Here is an 18,815-nt window from a genome sequence, read left to right as displayed (position 1 = left end):
CCCAGAGATCTCATGGGCTGTGATGAGAACCAGCAAAACCCACAAAAGCACCTGCCATGGTGTGTTGGAACACACTCTCATTATTATGTTGCTGATATTTTTGCATTTTTGCCCGTTTTCATTAGGCTGGATCTCACCAGTGTCATGGCCAATTCAAGATTTCATATAATGCTTTTATCAACGAAAGCATTCAGTCTGTGGCAGTTTTAGATAATTTTGGGAAATAATCGAAGTATGGAAAAGTTCCTAGGATAGGTGTCAGATTATACTCTACAAATCCATTTCCCACAGACGGGCAAAGGCAAATTCTCAGGAAGGAATGTTCAGCCAGGGCCAGTCTGAAGGTACCACTGGCTTGAGGAAGAAAACCAGCACTTGCCATTTCTGAGGCAGTCATGAGGAGTAAATCACATTGTAAAATGTAAGTGTTCCTTGACAGGAAATTTCACTGCAGCAAATTATCTAGGAGCACTTCAGGAGTGAGTGCATAGGAGAAGAGATCTCAGCATGACCTGGATAAAGAGCAAAGCTGGTATTGAAAACTCTGGCAGTGTGAGAAATTCCAGGCAATGGAGCAGTTTGAGCATAGCTAAAAGGTTTTTATCTTTAAAGAGCAGAAGTGATTGGTTCTTACTCTCTCCCACAGAAGAGGAACTGTCACAATGAGCAACTACCATTGCCATCCATGCATGGAAGGAAGTGTGTGATCACTGTCAGGAGTTTTGGGGCATAGCCCATTGAAACCTCACTGCTTGGGGCTGGGAAAGGTTGATAAAGCACTTTAAAAAGTCCTGCATGACTGCCCTGGTCTCATGTCTAACCAAAGGCCTGAAGAAGATTTGTACCTTTGAAAGGTTTATGCCAGGGAATGAAGTACACAGCCTGCCATGGTGGGGTAGCAAGGGAGCTGTTATTATAAGCATCAAAGAGGTGGGAAGATGTTTCGTAAACCTGAAGGAAAGGTTTAGCAAACGGGATCGTACTTGAAGTGAGGAGCTGACTGGCCACACCAGGGCCACAGGGTGCCAAGGGTCAGGAACACCTACTCAGTGTGGCAATCCCAGCAGATACCTGGTGTCAGAGAAAGGCATCCAAGTACCACCTCCGCCTTGTTCTGAGTGGGATGTTGGCATCTGTGCTGATAAGGATGTTGCTAATGAGACAGAGAAGTCCTTTTCATTTGCTTTGCTGCATTCACTTTTACTCCTGGCACTCAGGAACTATGATGTGTGTGACCTGCATGTGTGAAGCATCATCTCTTTTTCTTATCTGCTAAAAGTGTGGTCTTTGGTTGCCGCTAAAGCAACTTAAAAAAATGTTTAAAAAATAATTAATAGGCTCACTGGTGTGAAAATTACTTGTCAGTCCCAAAAAGGTGTTTTAAAATTATATCCAAGGATGTGTTTCCTTGGCTTTGTGTGAATTTTACCCTGACAGGCATCCACAGTCAGTTAGAAATCAGATTGGAGTTTCAGTGCACAAAGTCTGATTCACAATCTGTGTGCCCTTATACTTTCATCAAATTGGGATGTCTGGGGATAAGCACTGGATACAGTGTTGGGTGCCAGTGATGCAAAGGGCTCATTGGTGAGTGGTAAACACAACATTAACAAAGGAATTGCTGTCAGACTTCACTGTTTTTTATATTCATTCAGTTTATTTGGCTGTTATCTGTTTGTATCCTTGGAGCTTTTTCAGTTCCTTGTGGAAAAGAACAAAATATACAATAATAATTTAGTTTATTTCTTCAGAAGTGTCCACATTAAACAGTGAGTTTATTCAGTAGAGGTGCATGATATAGTTTTATATAAATGTATAAGGACCAACACAGAATACAGACTATATACCACATAAGCAACATACACAGTGCAAAAAATTGTCCTCCATCAATACTCTGATCTGTATCTTCTGGATACACCAGTTTAATTCAGGAATGTGCTTTAGGGGCACAGGGAGAAATAACGCAAAAGAAATAGAGACACAAAGATACCCCAAAATCTTCCTGGTGAGACCTACACTGATTTTTTTAGCGTGTCACCTCCTCACTGCTGTTCCATGAAGCACAAGAGCATTAGTGGAAGCTGTATGGGCTCTGTGTCTGAGCTCAGCTGGGGGTTATCAGTTCAGAGGGGTGACAAGAGCTGTGCTGGAAAACGCTGGGATGTTTAAGCCAATACTTCAACAGTGAAAGGATCATTTCCCATGTGCCATCTCCAAGGGCTGGAGCCCGGAGGTCTGGTCAGGGTTGAAGCTCTGTCTGCCCTGCTGTGTGCCCCAGGATGCTGCCTGTGCTAGCTGCTCCTGCTGTGGGGTCTTGGTGAGCAGGTGGGTTGGGGCTTTCTGCTGTCTCTTCACCCCTGGAAAGATTTCTTGTGACTCTACTAGCCCAGCCTGAGCTAGGACAGTGTGACCTGGCCATCCCTCACCCTTTGGGACACTTGCTGGAGCTGATCCAGACACCCCTTAGCCACAACGGGCTGCGTTGTGTGCAGCCCCTCTCTGTGCTTGATGGCAGCAAAGGGAGACACCTTCATTTATTTTTCCCCTTCAGGTAATATTTGAATGCTTAAGAATAGCAGCAAAATCCCTTCTGCCTCTTCACTGCTGACCTAACTGCATGGCTCCCACCCAAGGATTTGCATAAATGCCCCCGTCCCAGCCTCAGTGAGCTGGTAACATGGATTTCACTGGTGCATATGGAGCGACAGATTGCCTCTCCTGGAGTGCATTTCCATCTGTGGCAAAATTACAAATTAATTTGCTGAATTTTTTTGAGCTCTTTGATCAAGGTTACTTAATCTATGCCGTAACTCTTCACAAAACCTCAGCACATTCTAGCTTGTTACTTACACCAATATAACCTATAGGGTATCATGCAGCATTCTTTACAGCTATAATACAAGCATCCTTAGTAACACTTTTTTGTCCTTGGAGAAATTTGGCTTTTTTTCCCCATGAAAATGTATTGGATGCTGCTTCTTCCTCATAGTTTTAATCATAACCTGTACAAAAAGCTTCATAGTTGGAAAGGCTGTTAATAGATCCTTTCAAATCTTGTTTGACCCATAGTGACAAGATGCACTGGATTTCTGAAATAAAATCATGTTTAGAATAAGCATATGAGCAAGGGCTTTAAAAGCTACAGCAGAAACAGTGCCATGAGATGGGGTGCTCAAGGACTGAAGGGGAGTTAAGTCTGTCACAGAAGCTCCATACCTGTATCACTGCTCTTGCCGTGTGATGTGGCTCAGATGTTTTACTCAAGCTGCCAGGTCAAGCAACAGCCCTCTGAAATGAAACAACCCACTGGACCAGAAGACTAGAGAATGGATTAGTAACTTTTTAATAAATATGTATAAATGCCCAGTTTCCCTTAAGTTATGTATAGACCCACTGTAGATGTGGATAATAAATGGTGATTAACCAGGTATTACCTGCCCAGCTGACGAGGTCCGCTGAGGCCATTCAAGAGCCAGTGTCCAAAGGCAGTTGGTGAGTTATGTTGTTCAGGCTTTCTATCAGGGTTGATGTGAGAAGCAAGAAGCTGAGATATTCCTGAAAACACACTTCTAGCTCTAGATGTGGATGGATGTGGATATCCCAGGGCATGGGTGTCCCATAAGTGTGAAGGCTCTGTTCATACACTGTGCAAATGCACCGTCCACCTCAGCTTGCCTGTACCAGCAGCTGAAGAGTTTCAGCTTTGTAAAGTGGCAGCTGCAATGAGGCAGCTCTGACCTCTGGACAAGGGGATGAGAAGCACTGACAAGTAGTTTTGCATGAGGACCTACATGCCCTCTAACCCCTGGTGCCTACAAGTACCAGCAGGGTAGTTAACAGGACAGCTTGGAACTCGTGGCATATGACCACATCACCTCCTCTCCATCTCAGGGCATTTCTGGTGAGTCCCTATGGTAGCACATGTCCAGCTGCTGGGCGAGGGAATGAAGCTCAGTAGTGCAGAAGCAAGAAGCAGTTTGTTTGCTGCATCCACAGGGATCTGCTACCTGTCACCGCATGCTTCCATGGACACCTGTGTTGGGAACACCCAGCCTTTGCTTTCTGCACAGAGCATTTGCCTTCTGCCTGGTGTTGATGGAACAGCCCAATGTATTTTCTGCCTGAGCATGGAATTGCCTAAAAAGCCCCTTTCAAACAGGGCTGAAATGGTTTTTAAAGGTGCTTGTGAAGTACAGATGCACCTGCCTGTGCTGCACTGGTAAGCGCACACAGAGGTTGGTTTTTCTGATAATACAGGTGTGCTGCTGAGACACACAACCTCAGCCATGCTTGACTGGCACACTGGTGTGAAGCCAGTGACCCTTGGGAAAGCCATTATGGTCACCTGGGCTGTTCTCAGTAATACACATTGTCCCTTTTAGTTACCAGGTTTCTAGGAGGCTCTCCAGAGCTGCAGCTGCGCTCTTGTCCCCTTGTGCCTGGCAAACCTGCCTCCAAGAAGCAGGGGTTCCCCAAGCTGTTCCCACACAGACTTCCTGTTTTAAATATTCATGGTGTCTCTAGAGTTAACCAAGAGTTAGCTGGTGGTTAGTGTGCACCCACAGTCTGGGGGGAAAATAACACCATTCTCTCTGCATCCACTTATGTGAGTACTTTGGTGAATACTGTACTTTTTTCCACAGTGATTCCCTCCTGGTCTGGGAAAACCTTTCCTGTGCCTTTTACTGGAGCAAGTGTTAATAACCGCAAGTAGCCCCATGGCGTGGCTGGGAATGTCCACCATGTACAGAGATTTCAGTGGGGGTGTTGGCGCTGGCCTTGCTAGGATCCCGTTGGGTTTTGGCAGAAGCTATGCTGCTTTCTCGTCCCCCGTCACTGTTGATGTTCTTCTCAGGTTTTCCTTGACTTTAATGAATTCTGGTGCATGGTCTTCCTGCTTCTCCTGCTCTCTCTCCAGCTGTAAGAAAGAATTCATTGTGCACATCAAAGGACAAAAGGGTATGAGCTATGGTAAAACAGAAGGCTTCATTATTGCTGTGTCCAGTCATTTTTGCCCAAAGCTGAATGAGTGTGTAGTGCATGTGTCGTGGCTCTCTTTTTACAAGCCATCACACCAGACCTACGTTCGCCCTTAGTCTCCTTCTGTCCTGCTGAAACATTAATTTCTTTCTTTCCTCCAGGGAAGAACATCTCTGTCAGAAAAGCAGGGTAGGGCTTTACTTCAGACCTGGCACAGAAGAGGGAGGGAAAGGTTTGAACCCTTCCCAGCAAAGGATCTGTGAGCCTGGGAAAGCTCTCAGCATTAGGCATTGTCTAAGGTGAGGTAACTCATTGTACTGCCTTACTTTTATATGTGAAGTCCTTGTGGATCTTTCGTAAACCACCTTGTTTCATATTCCTTGTTCTCTGAGAGTGCCAGGCTTTGATTTTCAAGTGATCTCAGCTTTGACGGACATTGTGTTGTTAATTAAGCAAACCAGTTTCGTCCATTTGCAGTACAAATACTGGCAAGTAGGAGAGGCAATGACTTTATTCTCGGTGGTAATGAGCCTGCTTGCACTGGTGTGGATAAGAGGGCAGGCACAGAGCACCCGGGGCATAGCTGTGCTGCTATTAAGTGCACAGTGACTATTGCTTTCCCCAGGCAGAATTTTGGCCAGGATACATGCCAGGAAATGTTCCCCAAAGCAGTTTGGGTCAGATTGCAGCAATGTTTCTTCCAGCACTTCTACAGCCTCTCAGCCTGCATTGCAGGGTCCTGAGCCCTCCTGTGGTGGGTGCTGCAGCAGTTTAGGGTGCTTTGAACTGGATAAAACCCCCAGGGACACTGTGTGGGACCCAGAGGAGACCCAGAGTGAGTGGTATGTAAGAGGGGTCCGGGGTGAAGTGATATAAACGAGGTGGATCCCACTGTGAGGATGAGAGGGCTGCAGCTGTGTGAGGCAGCAGTGGAGGATATACTTCAGCTACTGTTTTATGGAAGGGTAGAAGTGCTATACCTTGTGTTGAGCCTCAGCCCACCCACCTCCCCTGTGCCTTGTGTCAGATGGTTAGGATAACCCAAGGATGGCTGAAAGCTCGGTTCTACCTGATCCAGCCTCTGGTGCCTCTTTAATAGCTCTTTTTCAAAAGGAGACTGCAATTTCTTTGCCTCTTCCTCTTCCTTCTTCTGTTTGATGAGCAGGTCTCGCCGTCGGTGCTCGAGCACTCGCTGCAGCTCTGGCTTGCTCTCCACACCCAAACCTCTGTGGATGAAAAGCAGAAAAATGAGGGCCAGAGCATCTACACCGGGGGTCTAACCACTGCCAGCCTGAGAACCCCAAAACTTGTCTTGGTCCTAAATGGAAACACAGGAGATCTGTGTTCTATGAGATCCATGGGAGATCCATGAGCCAGCCTTGACCCACAAATCCATCCACAAGGTTTGAGGGTGTTTGATGGTGCCTTGGGCTGCCTGCTTGGGATGGGCACATGTTGCTGTTCGTGTATGGCACGTTTGATGCTTGAAGTTTTACTGATCCCATTGCACTGGGGTACCACAGCTTTCTGTGTGTGGTGTGGAAGCGGGACCTTCCGTAGGCTCATGCTGTTACTGTTCTAACGGTGTCAGGTGAAGATTCAGCGGCGTTGAGAACATGTGCAATAATGACGATTTTTTTCCCACCAGCAGGGGTAGTCATTGGGCTGCAGTAATTGTCCTGGCAGCTCCTTCCTTCCCCGCGCATCCCATCTGAAGCTTTGAAGCTTTGCTTCGGAGCAGAGGGCCGGCGATCCCGCTGCTGACATGGATAGTTTGGATCAAGAGGCCAAAATGAACTGTCCTTTTCTCCTGGGAGCCGGAGGGTTTGCTGGTGGCGCAGGTGCCTGGCTCCCCTTTGGCCACCTGATGCATCTCCGGTGAATCCCTGTTCTGTGAGGGTGGGATCACAGGAACGGAGACACAGCAGGGCCATGCAGGCAAGGCGTAAATGTGTGGTGAAGAGATGGAAGGCGTTCCCTGAACAGATTTCAGAGACCTCACACTTTGGATATTGCCATACCTGAAGTAGTTAGGGGTGCTGTTTGGTGCTCCTGTGGGCGCAGGTCTGTGTTGAGAGAGGAGGGGATCTCCCCGTGCCTGTGCTAAGCGCTTGCCTGGGGTGCCGTGGGCTGGGCAGTGCTGTTGATGTAAAGATCCTCCTCAGCACCAGGAGGTCTCTGTTGACCAAAGGCTGGTTGTTTTTGGCCAAAGTTGTTTGAAAGCAGACGCATCACAGCCTGTGGGCTGTGGATTTCTTGGCAGGGTGGCAGGTGCTGAGGTGGTACCTCACATCATGAGAAGCTGAACTGGCAGCCAGGAGAGAGGAACCACCCTCTCCAGATGCAGCAAACCTCTGCACTGTCACAGCTGGGGCCCAGTGCTTGCATCCTTCCAGTACCACTTTTAATGATACTTCCTATTGTGGTGTTTTTTTTTTTTTTTCTTTTTTTTTTTTTTTTTTTTTTTTTGTTTGTTTTTTTGTTTTTGTTTTTTTTTTTTTTTCGCTTAATGACAGGACAAAAGTTCACAGCAACATCAGTGAAGGTAGCCATAGCCTTGGCTCCAGAGCTTTCATGATGGTTTTTGAAGCAGGAACAACTTGGATGCTGCAAAATTGCTTTTCACAAGGCTTGACAGAAGGAAAACCTGCCTTGGCTTGCTGGAGACACAGCTTGCAATGTTGCCTGTAGATTTATTATTATTCTTTGATTTAATCAGCCTGTGTTGTTAAAGCCCAGAGGTGTTGAGTAAGATAAGGATTTTGTTACACAAGCTGCTGATTTCAGTTGCTTCTCCCTGCTGCTTGAGGGAGAAAAACCAACCAAAGCAGAAACAGGAGCAAGTCATAATTCCTTCTCTCTCTACTTCTCCCTTCTCTCCCTCTGTGGTAATAGTTAGCAGGAAGAAAAACTGGTGGATTTGAGAGCAACAAGAAACCAGCAACAATGCATTACTTTTTGCAGTAGGGTATGTTTCACATATTTGCTGAAAAATACTAGGGAGGTCAGAGCCAAAACAGGTTTAAATTGATGCTTGAGAGGGGCCACATGAGTAGGTGGTGCAGGATGTCTGTGGTGGAGCTGCCTCCTGCCAGTACCTGGTGGCACACATGGATGTGACACGGTGGCAGCACAGAACTGAAACACAAAGAGATTATGTGCTTTGTGTTTGCCAGTGTGAAGTGCAGCTCTGGGTCTGCACCTCCTTCACTGCCATTCCTCTCTGCTGCTTCCATTGCAGGGGTTTCTTGTTCCATTATGGTTAGACTGGAATAGTGCTCTGTGAGATCAAAGACAGTGCTGGTGGGTGACCCTTTAAACTGAGCAGTATCACTAGGGAGGAGATGGTCACTCTCAAGCCAGAGACTTTTAAAAATATCTGGCTGGTACAGTGACATCTGCCTTGATGCCAGAGAAAGGTCCCTGCAATTCTTCTGATTCTGAGAAAATCAAATCAAACCAAGCCTAGCCAGTGCCAGTATTGATTAATGCACGCTGCTGGCAGGCTTGATTGTTCACGGAATTAATATATGTGTCTGGTCCTTGTGATGACTGCAGTCCTTTAGAACAGAGGCTGTGCTCCTTTTAATTAGGCAGCCAAAGAGCTATTGTGTCAGGGTATTTCAGGGAGTTCAGAAAATGTCAATATAAAGCCAGCAGATTTCTTGCTGTGCTTAAAAGTCTCTGAGCAGAATATGATTTTATTACATTGATGTTCAGAGAGTTGCCACAATGGAATGATGTAGTTGTAGGTTCTTGTACCATCATTGGTATGGTTTTCCTGATGTTGTATCTGTACCCCCAAAGAGTTAAATTGGGATGATGGGGTAGGAAGTCAGGAATATGCATTCTAGCCTGTCTGTACCCATTTGATATTTAGGGAGTTGGTGAGTAGCCTTGTACAGATGATCTCACCCCACTACTACCTCAGCTTTCAATGGTGCATCCAGCCTGCCCCTCTTCCTGCCTCTGGGTTGATCTTCAAGTGCACAGGAATGCTGTACATTGCTGGGGACTTGGCACATCAGTGATGGAGATAGAAAAAACCAGAAAACCTCCAAGGGGCACCAAAAAGGGGCAGTAGGGATGCTTTGCATCTTCCAGTGCTTGTGACTCTAAAAGTGCCAGCCAGTCCTTCAGGATGGCAAAGCAGGGGCTTTTCATTCTGCTTTATTTTTTTTTATTAAGAAATGGTCACATCAGAGAAAAGAGGAAAGGACACAGCAAAACAGGACAGGATACTGTGTTTGTGTGCAAGTGAGGGGATTTATCCTGCTTTTCCAGCTCGCAGCCTGTCACTGGTACCTGTGCCTCAGCTCCTGAGCTCTGATGGCTCAGCACCTCTTTGACTGCTCCAGTGGCAGGCTGCGACCTCCCCTTACCTTTTGTGGTTCATCAGCAGCTCTCTGTGCAGCTCTTGATGGCTCTTCGAGGCTTTTACAGGATTTAGGAGCTTTTTAGGTTTGATGAGGTCTGGGTTTCCATCTATGTCATCTGGGTGAGTCAGGATATTCCCACCATCTGGTCGCTCCCGCTGTATTTCTGTGTACATCGATGCTGGAAGAAAAAAAATTAGGTGTTTGCATGAGAAGTCTCACCCTGGTTGGAGTGACAACCCCGGGCAAGACAGAGGAGAGGAGCTGGTGCTTGTCCTGGCTGCGTGATACCCGTGTCAATGTCAGAGTGCACGTGTCTTCATGTGCTGGTGTGGGTGTTTTAGAGGTTTTAAAAAAATATTCCCTTTGCATTGTTGATGAGACACATAATAATTAGATCACTTAAATTACTTGCCAGCCACTCGCTTCAGTGGCTGCAGAGTTTAGTGCCAAGGATTAATTAATGCAAGATGGGGTCTAACTAAAACTGGAAGCAGCCATGGATGTAGACTGTGTTGAGCTGCTGCTTTGAGTGTTCTAGATGAAGCTGTTGGTCCCATAGCACAAAGGGATGCTGTGGGATTTAGGGGGCTTCTGAAACACTGGCCTAAGGAAGTCCTGCTGTATCTGAAACCTCTTGCCAAGGAAAGATTTTGCTGATATCCTGCTGACCTATTCATCAGGATCGAGTCCAGTGCCAAGAAAAGCATCTTTCGCCCATGCAGTCTTTGATCATGCTGCAATAATTTGTATGTTCTGGATGTAAGAACAAGAGCCCACTGTTTTGGAAGGGATAGCAGCTTGGATTTCAGGCAAACCACAGGGCAGGCTCACTGCTGGTGTTTTCCAATTCCTTTACATTTCCTCTTTACAAAAAACTTTGCAAAGCACAAGTTACAAGACAAACTGCATGTGGTGGGCTGCGCCTTTAAATGAGGTGCACAGTAGGTCTGCCTCCAATTATCTGGTGTATGGTCTAATCAGGGGCTCAGAAAGAGCAATTTATTCCTGACTATTCACTTGAACAATTTGGAAGTTTACCAGTAAGAACCAAAAAAGTCCCAGGAAAAGGGTGTGGGCAGCTTCATGTCTTTAAGTGTCTCATTATCGCAGTATTTTTAAGGCCTACTGTGAAGTTATATGGGTTGATGGACCTGAAGAAAAACAGTTGTTCAGAAATGTTGCCTCTTTCTCTTATTTCAATCTCATGTATAAAAGGAATAAAACCTTTTAAAAAGAGAAATCAATAAAAAAAGCCAAGAGAAAGCAGGCTAGGTCATTCTTTCACAGTCAGTAAGCACTTAAAAATGTGAAGTGGATTGCAATCAAACAAAATTGTGTAAGGAATAATACTGCTGAAGAAAAGATTCAATATCAAACAGCTTCTCATTGAATGTTAATGTGGCCAGTGCCCTACTGCTTTAGGAACAAAGGAAAACAAATCAGAGCCCATTACAGGAGTGTAATTGGGGTGAATAGTTCGGTACGTATTTAAAGGGTGCTTGGAAGCTGGAACCAGTGATTTTTTTGTATCACATTATTTTCCTCTAGGATCAAACAACACTGCTGGCAGAAGGGAAGGTGGTGTGGTTTGATGTTTGGTGGCAAGTGCCAGGATGACTCAAACTCTTGCGGAGCTGGACTCCCCAGGCTGAAACTGGGAGCTCAGCCTTGCCTTCCAGAGAGAGATGCAGGGACTGAAGAACAGCCAAGGGTTAAGGCAGTGCAATTTCATGGCTAATTTTTGTTAGATGAAAGCCAGGTTTTGAACAATGAGAAAACATATCAGATTTTCACTGGGATAAAATTGCTTTGTTTTTTTTTTTGTACTTTTTTTTTTTTCTTTCTTCACAGAAGAGGCAGAGAAAAGGCAAGGAAGGAAGGAAGGTACAAAAGCTAAGGTTTGTTTTGGCATCAATGAAATGGTTGAACTCCTATTTCAAATGGCAAAGTTGTGTCTTCATTTTTCAAACAGAAAGGTCTCTCCATGGAATAACTTCAATAAAATGCCAAGTGTTTTTAATGGAAACACTGTTTTTGAAAGCTGTGTTAATAGACTAGGCTCAATGTCACTGTGTCATCCCACTGCCCTTTCCCGCTGTTCCTGTTTAGTCCAGAGCTGCCTCCAGTGACACAGATGCCCACACTTGCTGCTGTGTTGGTACTAAATCGTGATGCATGTCAGGAGAAGGGCTGGGACATGTCCATCTTGGATTTGTCTATCTTAAATCCACTTGATGTGCTCTGCTAACAGGATAATGCAGTGAGTAGAGAGTGTGGAGGGATTATGCTGCTAACCAAGCCTGACGGACCAATCTGAGTGTGTAAATGGCTGAAACTCAAGTGACTTTGGTATTTTTCTCTGGACCAATTAGCTCTTGTGTCCTGTTGCTAAGGTGCTCTTGGGGCACTGGTGCAGCACTGTTATTTATTAAATACTGTTTTCCCCTGCCTCTGTGATGTACAGTTTTCCTTTTTGCAACTCAGGAATAGAAGTCCTCTCTTCCCTACCCCAGGACCCAGATCCTGGGAGATTTGGTTGGGCAGACTTTCTTTCCCCACATCCACATAGGTCTAACACCCAGCAATGCACGCCCATGGAATGGTGTCATCCAGTCCTTCAGTCTGGGCTTGTGGTGTTTCCCCAGACACCCAGGATGATCAGGGAATCATCTGTCCCCTTCTGTTTTATGCAGTCTTTTGAGGGAGCACCGTGGTGAGCCTGGAGATTTTGGATGGGCTAATATTGTTATTCCCAGACTGTGGCAATCTAATGTTGCATGACTGAGGCTTGCAAAGAAACAGCAACTTATCAACCTATTCACTGAATGCAGATGGGAAACTTTTCCATTAAACTAGTACAAATTAAGAAGAAAACTGGGAAGAGGGGGTGGGAGGAACTGAAATGGACTGGAAGCTTTTCTGGGCAGGTTCTCTTAAACCAGCATGTGAAAATCCTCATGAAGAGTGCAATTTGCCTCAATAAACTGCGGGGGCCAGGACTCAGCAGGTACCTCTGTGCTTGGTTTTCATGGCACTAGATGTGCCTAGGGGTATGCAGAAACCCACCTTGAGGGTTTGGCTTTCCGTGGGTGTGTGTACTCCTGCCCTGGGGACAAAGTCAAAGCCCTCACTGGGACTGGAAGGAGTTTTGAAACCTCTTTACAAGAATAGTACTTTAAACCTTCAGAAGGCTGCAGCCTGGAACAATTCAAGGAATGTCTTCATTTGTACTGAGCAGAAAAAGAAAAATGAGAATATAAAAAATACTGGTGTGTCTGGAGCACAGCTTGGGGTTATGCTGGGGGTAGGGATGGGGCATCCTTTCTCCTGCAGGTTGGCAAACAGGACCCAGTGCAAAATGTTTGTCGGGGAGTAGATTTATCATCTCTGAGACCTGAGGTAATGCATGTCCATGTAACAGAGACAGAGTGCTATCAGGCTGCTTTTTGTCATTATTTATGGTGCTGGAGGTGTAAACCAAGTGAGATCTCTGCAGTGGATTTACAGCAGGATGTCTGTTTTTGCATGATTCAGCTGCAGATCAATGAACAAGGCTCTGCTCTGGCACCTCCCTGGCCACCATCATAAATCAGCAAAAGGTGTTGGACATTTTTATTTTGTTCTTTGCAAGATACAAGCAAAAAAAAATACATGTGGATGTTAATACCCTCTGCTTTACTGAGGAAGACAGTGTGACCTTTTAAATAGGTCTGCTTTGGAGTGTTGCTTATAAAAAGTTTGCTTCAACACACTCAGGCTTTTGCTTGGTTTTAGGTATTTTCCCTTTCCTCATTTCTAGAAGCTTGAAGCTTTCTAGGGAATGTGGGTTCCAGCTGCTTTTTTGTTAGTAAAAAGCAAAACTGTCAGGATGAGGATACCAGGGCCCCTGGCAGGTACTTGGACATCACACATGGAGTTACCTTGTCTCTCAGCTGTACTGTGAAATGAGCCTCCAGGCTCTATTAGTTTTCTAGGAGACCACACAGGGAATTTTCAGCATCTTTGAGGTGGCCCAGAGACCAGACACCAGGGTGTGGGACTGACTCGGGGAGAAAAGTGACATTTTACTATCTCTTTCTGTTCTGACCTAAAGCAAAGTCCAAATTTCTGCTCAGACCACCTGGAAATACTTATAAATCCTTCAGTTCCTGGGAGAGTTGCAATAAAATCATCACTCTGCAATCCTGGGACAAATTGTTTCCACTTCTGATTATACTCAGCTGCAATATTGTTGGGAAATGCGATATCAGGCAGCTTTGGTGCAGCATTAAATGCTTTTGAAAGCATGAATGCTGCAAATATATATTAAGTATGCTCTACTAGGAGTGTAAAACAGGGTGTGCTGTTTGGGGTGTTAAGTGCCTTTTGTGCAGCCTCCCAGAACAAGAAGAAAGGTTTTAGCCTGGTGCTGGAGAGGAGGAGGAAGAGGAGGGAGAGGATTGGCTTATGCCCAAGGACAGGCTTTGGTCACAGCTGGAGCTGGGCTGTGCTTCCTTTGGCTGCTGTTGCTTTTTGGTTTTCCCTTACAAGGAGGAGATGCCCTTCACAGAGTATTTATTTAGGATTAAGCAACTTGTCTCCTGGTGGTGGATTGCTGTGTGAGCCCCTGTGTCAGGACTGTGCACTGCTGCTGGCAGCCTGTGCTACCGTCCTGTCAGGATGGAAATAATCCTCAGGAATGTTAAAGGGATTAACAGTCCTGGAAAGGGCAGGCAACCTGAGGGATGCAGCTCTGCTTACGGCTGCCTACATGGCTACAGCTTTTCTTTACAAGGGAATAACTGAACAGGCTGGAAATGGAGTTAATCCATAGCTGTTGGACTTAGAAAGCTGTAGAGTGGAGGTCTGGAGTCCTGCCCAGCACCTGCCAACCTGCGCCTGTACAGGAGAATGGAGGGTGCAGCAGGACAGCAGCTGCTTTTTGCAGGTTTTTATGTGAAATGCCTGCTTTGTGTTTTGCCAAGGTCTCCTTGACATCCTGCCCCCTGAGACATCTTGTTTTTCCCCTGCACATCCCTCAGCCCTTTCCCATGCCACCTGCATTCTTAAACTGCAAAGCTGTCAATGCTGCCTTAGGCAGCACAGGTCAGTGTTCAACTTCAGCTGAAATCTAGAAAGCAAATGTAGTTCACAGTGTTTTATTTCTGCTGTCTGTGTCATTTGAGAACTGAACTAGAGCATCTCAGAAGAGTTTTGTCAAAAGGGCCAGATGATGACCAACCATTTTTGTTAAAAATATTGTATTGGCATCCATTTCTGGGCAGATAATGGGCCTTTGTGAAATGCCACCCATGTAAAAACAGTCAGAAGGCATTATTTTGGGAATGGGATCTCTACTCAGAGGACATTGCTGTCTGTAACCTTGTGAGATCCTGTTGCTTGGTAGAAGGGATAAAACTGGGCAAAACCCTCAGGATGTCCAGGGTCAGAGCCCTGGAACTAGCTTTGTAAAACCACTGATCCAAGAGACCACTTCCTGAGCAGAAATGATCACCTAAAACTGTGGTTACAGGGAAGAACCTCTGGTTTTCTGGATGCCTGGGATTTATTAATGAATGTGTCTATTTAAAGAACCAAGTGATTAATGAAGGGCTGCTGACAGCAGCTGGTCATACACGTCCTGCAAGTCAGGCAGCTGCAAAACCAACACATCAGTGCGGGCCTGCAGAGCGAGTTTAAAGCTATTTACACAAGTAACTAATGGCAGAAAAGGTCATGCTGTATGTTAAGTCCTACAAAGAATAAAGCTGAAAGTTTGTCATTGGTTTCGGATTCCTTAATTGATGGCACTTGCTAATTTGCATGATTTTTCTAGTGTTAATTAACTGTATTTTAGAAATACAGAAGAGGTGAGGTCAGCAAAATGGGAAAGAATTTCTGAAAGCTCCAAAGCTTTGTCTGATGACAGCAGCTTTCAGGTGTGCAGAGAATCATCTGCCAGGAGGACAGAAGGATTGACCTCAAAGCCAGGCACTTGCTTTAGGAAGCCCCTTTCTGCATGGTCAGTGGGTTCAGGGCAAAGGGAGGCACCCAGGAGTGGATGCTGCTTGATGGGGAGGCTCTCTGTGCCTGGACAGCCTTTGGTGGGTGAGTCCCCACAGCTGAGCCCACAAAATGTGTCTTACCACCCCAGGAATCCGCATGCTGCTGTTACAACAACCTGGAACAAAATTCTTGTAATTCACATTAGCCAAAAGCTGGTGTGGCTTGCTGCCCTGGTGATGGATGATGATGACGTTAATAATGATAATAATTATCATAATGATAATGATAATAATAATAATGTGAGCCCAAAGATTGGCAGATGGTAAACATCACCCTCCCTGGGTGAGATAGCACCAGCTCCCATCCTCACCGTGATTTTCCTCTCTCTGGTTCCAGCTGTGCAGCAGCTCGGGAGCACCTCATACTGACGGGCCTGGCACGCTCCCCTGTGCTTGTCACCAGGCGACCGTACCTCTGATAAATGATATGTGTACTCTGGGAAGGAGTCAAAGAGCCTTTGTCTGCTTTTAATCTATAGTTTTAAATAATTAAGCAAGGCTAATTCTGGTATTTATAATGCAATAGGGTGAGTGTAACTCGATGTGGCTGCTGTGGGAAGCAGTTCCCAGCTATCAAGTGGCTGCCTCAGGGCAGCGGGTGCTCACAACCCAGGTCCCCTTGCCTGCATTCAGCCCTGACGGTCAGAAATAAATCCCGCGGGGTCACAAGGTCAGAAAGGCAGAGAAAACTCTAATGGACATGTAAAACAGGGCTGGGAGACACATCTCTGCAGCTCCCGGCGCTGCTGCCACGTGTCACCACTGTTCCTACGTCTGTGTCTCTGCTGAGCACATGCTGGGGATGGGGCTGCTCACCTGTACAGCCAGTGCTCTCTCACTGGTATAGCCACTCTCCCCAGCTCATCCCCAGTCCTGCTTCCCCTTGCTGAGCCCCGTGGCAGCACCGCAGCCCCCAGGGCTGGGTCCCCCATTTGCACCAGCACTGCACCTGCCTAAGGGAGCACAGAGCAGGGCTGGGCTCAGCCCGGGCTGCTCAGGCATTGCCACCTGCCATCACCCCAAAGGTAAAGGACTCTGGATGTCAGCATGGTCACCTGCTCAACTTTGCGTTCATGCACATGGATTTGGAAGAGAGAAATCCCACCAGGTCTGAGGCTTGCTGAGCTGTCTGGGGTGTAGAAGTTATCAGCTGGAAATGCTTGTACTGTCAGGCAGCAGCAAGTGCCTCTGTGCTGGCAGGCAGGACTGCGTGTGCTGGTTAATCATTTCATTTAATTACCTTGAACTGTGATAAGGAAAGATAGCCAATCTTAGTCTGGGATCTTAGTCTGCTAGCAATCACACGATGTCCTGTGCCTTTTACAAACAGCATGTGGAGCGCTGGTTTAGTTTTGTTGGACAGTGGCAGATGCTTAGCAGCCCTCCTTGACAATCATAAACTCAGTTTTAATACCTCACCTAATATTTGCTCTGCCAATGACAGAGATGCACATCAATCAGTAACGAATGCTTAAAGTTAGTTCAAAGGTATTTTGTTAAATACAGAAAATATCCTCCCATGTTGATTTGTAGGGATTGCATGAGCTCCCTATCCAGCCCAGCGCCTCTCCAAGAGGGTTTGAATTGCAGGATGGGTATTTTAAGGGAATTTCTTGCGGGATGTGGAAAGGCACAAGCAGAAGGACAGCTTCTCAACCAGCTACTGAAGTATTAAAGTAACATGATATCTCAAATAAAACCGGGTCCCAAGTCACCTGTGGATACAGCGCAGAGCAATCCCACGGGATGAAGCAGCCCGTCCCCGCAGAAGGGAGCACCAGAGAAGCGGGGATCCCCCGGGGCAGTCGGGGCCCTGGGCTTACCTGATTTCCGCAGCGAGGCCCTGGGGAGCCCGGGGGGCAGGTGCTGCCCTGTGCCCCACGACATGAGGCTGCCGCCGCTGCCCGGCTGCACTCGCGCTGTGTGACTTTTGGCCGCTCCAGCGAAGCCGCCCGGCTCCAGCCAGGTCTCTGCGGTGGCAGCAGGGACCGAGGGTCACGTGGAGGTGGCTGCTGCACCTCCCTGCTGCTCCTGCCACCCCACTAAAGGACCTCACCGAGCGCTGGAGCTCAGCTGGCAGCAGCCGGTGGCCTTGCTCGCTCTTCTTCAGAGTGCTGGTCCCTCTGCCGCCCTGAAAACTTCTTCCCTTTGCCCGATGATGTTTTCCCAGGACAGATGAACAAAGCTAATCGCTTTTTCTCCCCAGAGCAAACAGCTCTGTGCGTGCCCAGGCACCCGAGCTGCCTGCTCGGCACAGCCACTGCTGCGGGTGGAGAGGTCGTGTCCCTGCTCCACGGAGGACGATTTCTCCTCGACGTGCCTTAACCGCGCTCCTGGAGAAATCAGATCGCCCCAGAGGAAGCCGCACGCCCACTCTCTTTAGCAACCACTGCAACAGCCAAGCCGGCACCAGGGCAACCGCTCGAGCTATCGTGATTATTCCCTGGCATGTTGCAACACCCTGTCATCCACCTACTGCTGCACGGCCCAGGGGGAGCAGCTGCTACACCCCAGGGGTAAGGGCTGCGGGAGGGAGCAGCACCCCTACACGGAGCCACGGGTCTCCTGCTGGCATCGGAGCTTTTGTGATGCCGCAGCATCCCTGCCCCAGGTCTTCTGGTGCTGGGATGCAGCCCCTGCCTGAACCGTGCTTCTGTCCCCATCATCACTGTGCCTGGAGATGCCATGTTGGCTATCCCTGAACTGCCACTGCCTGGGAAACCAAAGGGTGCAAAGGTTGGGGAGAAGGAGGAGTTAAACCACTCCAGCAACTCCTTTTGGCTCTTCGGTGGGTTCTATGATCCAGCTCTGCCCAGGTTTCCCAGTGCCAGCCTGCAGGTGCTTAGTGTCCCAGTCCCAGGAGGGTCAGGGACGGAGCAAAATCATTTCCACACAGAGGAAGAGGATAGGGAAAGCTGAGGGACACCAGTGGGGTGTCTTCACACTCTGTGGCACCCAAGGGTGCATAGTCCAGGCCATGTCCTGGTGTGACACTCCTGGCCCTGTGAAGGACTGGAGAAAGAAGCCAGGTTCTCATAGACATAGGGGTGCTCTTTCAGCTTTCCACAGTTTGAACCTCTCCACATCCCAATATTTTCCCCCATCCCTGCCCCGTTTCCCCACCAAGGGCTCAGCAGCACCAGGTGTGAGCAGAAGCCCCAGACCTTCCCAGTTTGCTTCCAAATGCACTTTGAGGGTCAGCATGGGCTGTTGGCACTCACCTGAACTGCCACTCCCTGGCTTCTTGCTTCCATTCGGACCCTTGGACTGAAGGGAATATTCTTTCTGGAAGAAAAGCAAGAAAGAAATGAGAAAAGACTGTACAGGTATTGCTCTATCACAGGAGACAAAACATAGGAGAAGTTGCCGGTCCTTTGCTACCAGAATTATTTAAAAAAAAATATTATTTTTA

The 18,815-nt window shown here is 47.2% G+C and overlaps 1 protein-coding gene across 2 annotated transcripts; it reads right to left on the bottom strand.

Moving 5' to 3' along the window:
* Window positions 1-1,722: 1,722 nt before the first annotated feature.
* FAM107A (family with sequence similarity 107 member A) lies at window positions 1,723-18,815 on the bottom strand. Of its 2 annotated transcripts, none has more exons than XM_066326520.1 (4): window positions 18,625-18,815; window positions 9,363-9,537; window positions 6,050-6,206; window positions 1,723-4,918 (listed from the first exon to the last, which is right to left on the bottom strand). In XM_066326520.1, exons 2-4 carry the CDS (start codon window positions 9,530-9,532, stop codon window positions 4,811-4,813), a joined length of 435 nt encoding a protein of 144 aa, XP_066182617.1. In that variant the 5' UTR covers window positions 9,533-9,537; window positions 18,625-18,815; the 3' UTR covers window positions 1,723-4,810. The 2 variants fall into 2 exon arrangements, with proteins under 2 accessions (XP_066182617.1, XP_066182618.1); XM_066326521.1 differs by lacking the exon at window positions 18,625-18,815 and adding an exon at window positions 17,227-17,372.

This window comes from Sylvia atricapilla, chromosome 11, assembly GCF_009819655.1.
Source record: "Sylvia atricapilla isolate bSylAtr1 chromosome 11, bSylAtr1.pri, whole genome shotgun sequence".
NCBI classification, from domain to species: domain Eukaryota; kingdom Metazoa; phylum Chordata; class Aves; order Passeriformes; family Sylviidae; genus Sylvia; species Sylvia atricapilla.
Note: the sequence above shows the minus strand (reverse complement) of the source record. Positions and strands in the feature narration are given on the sequence as shown.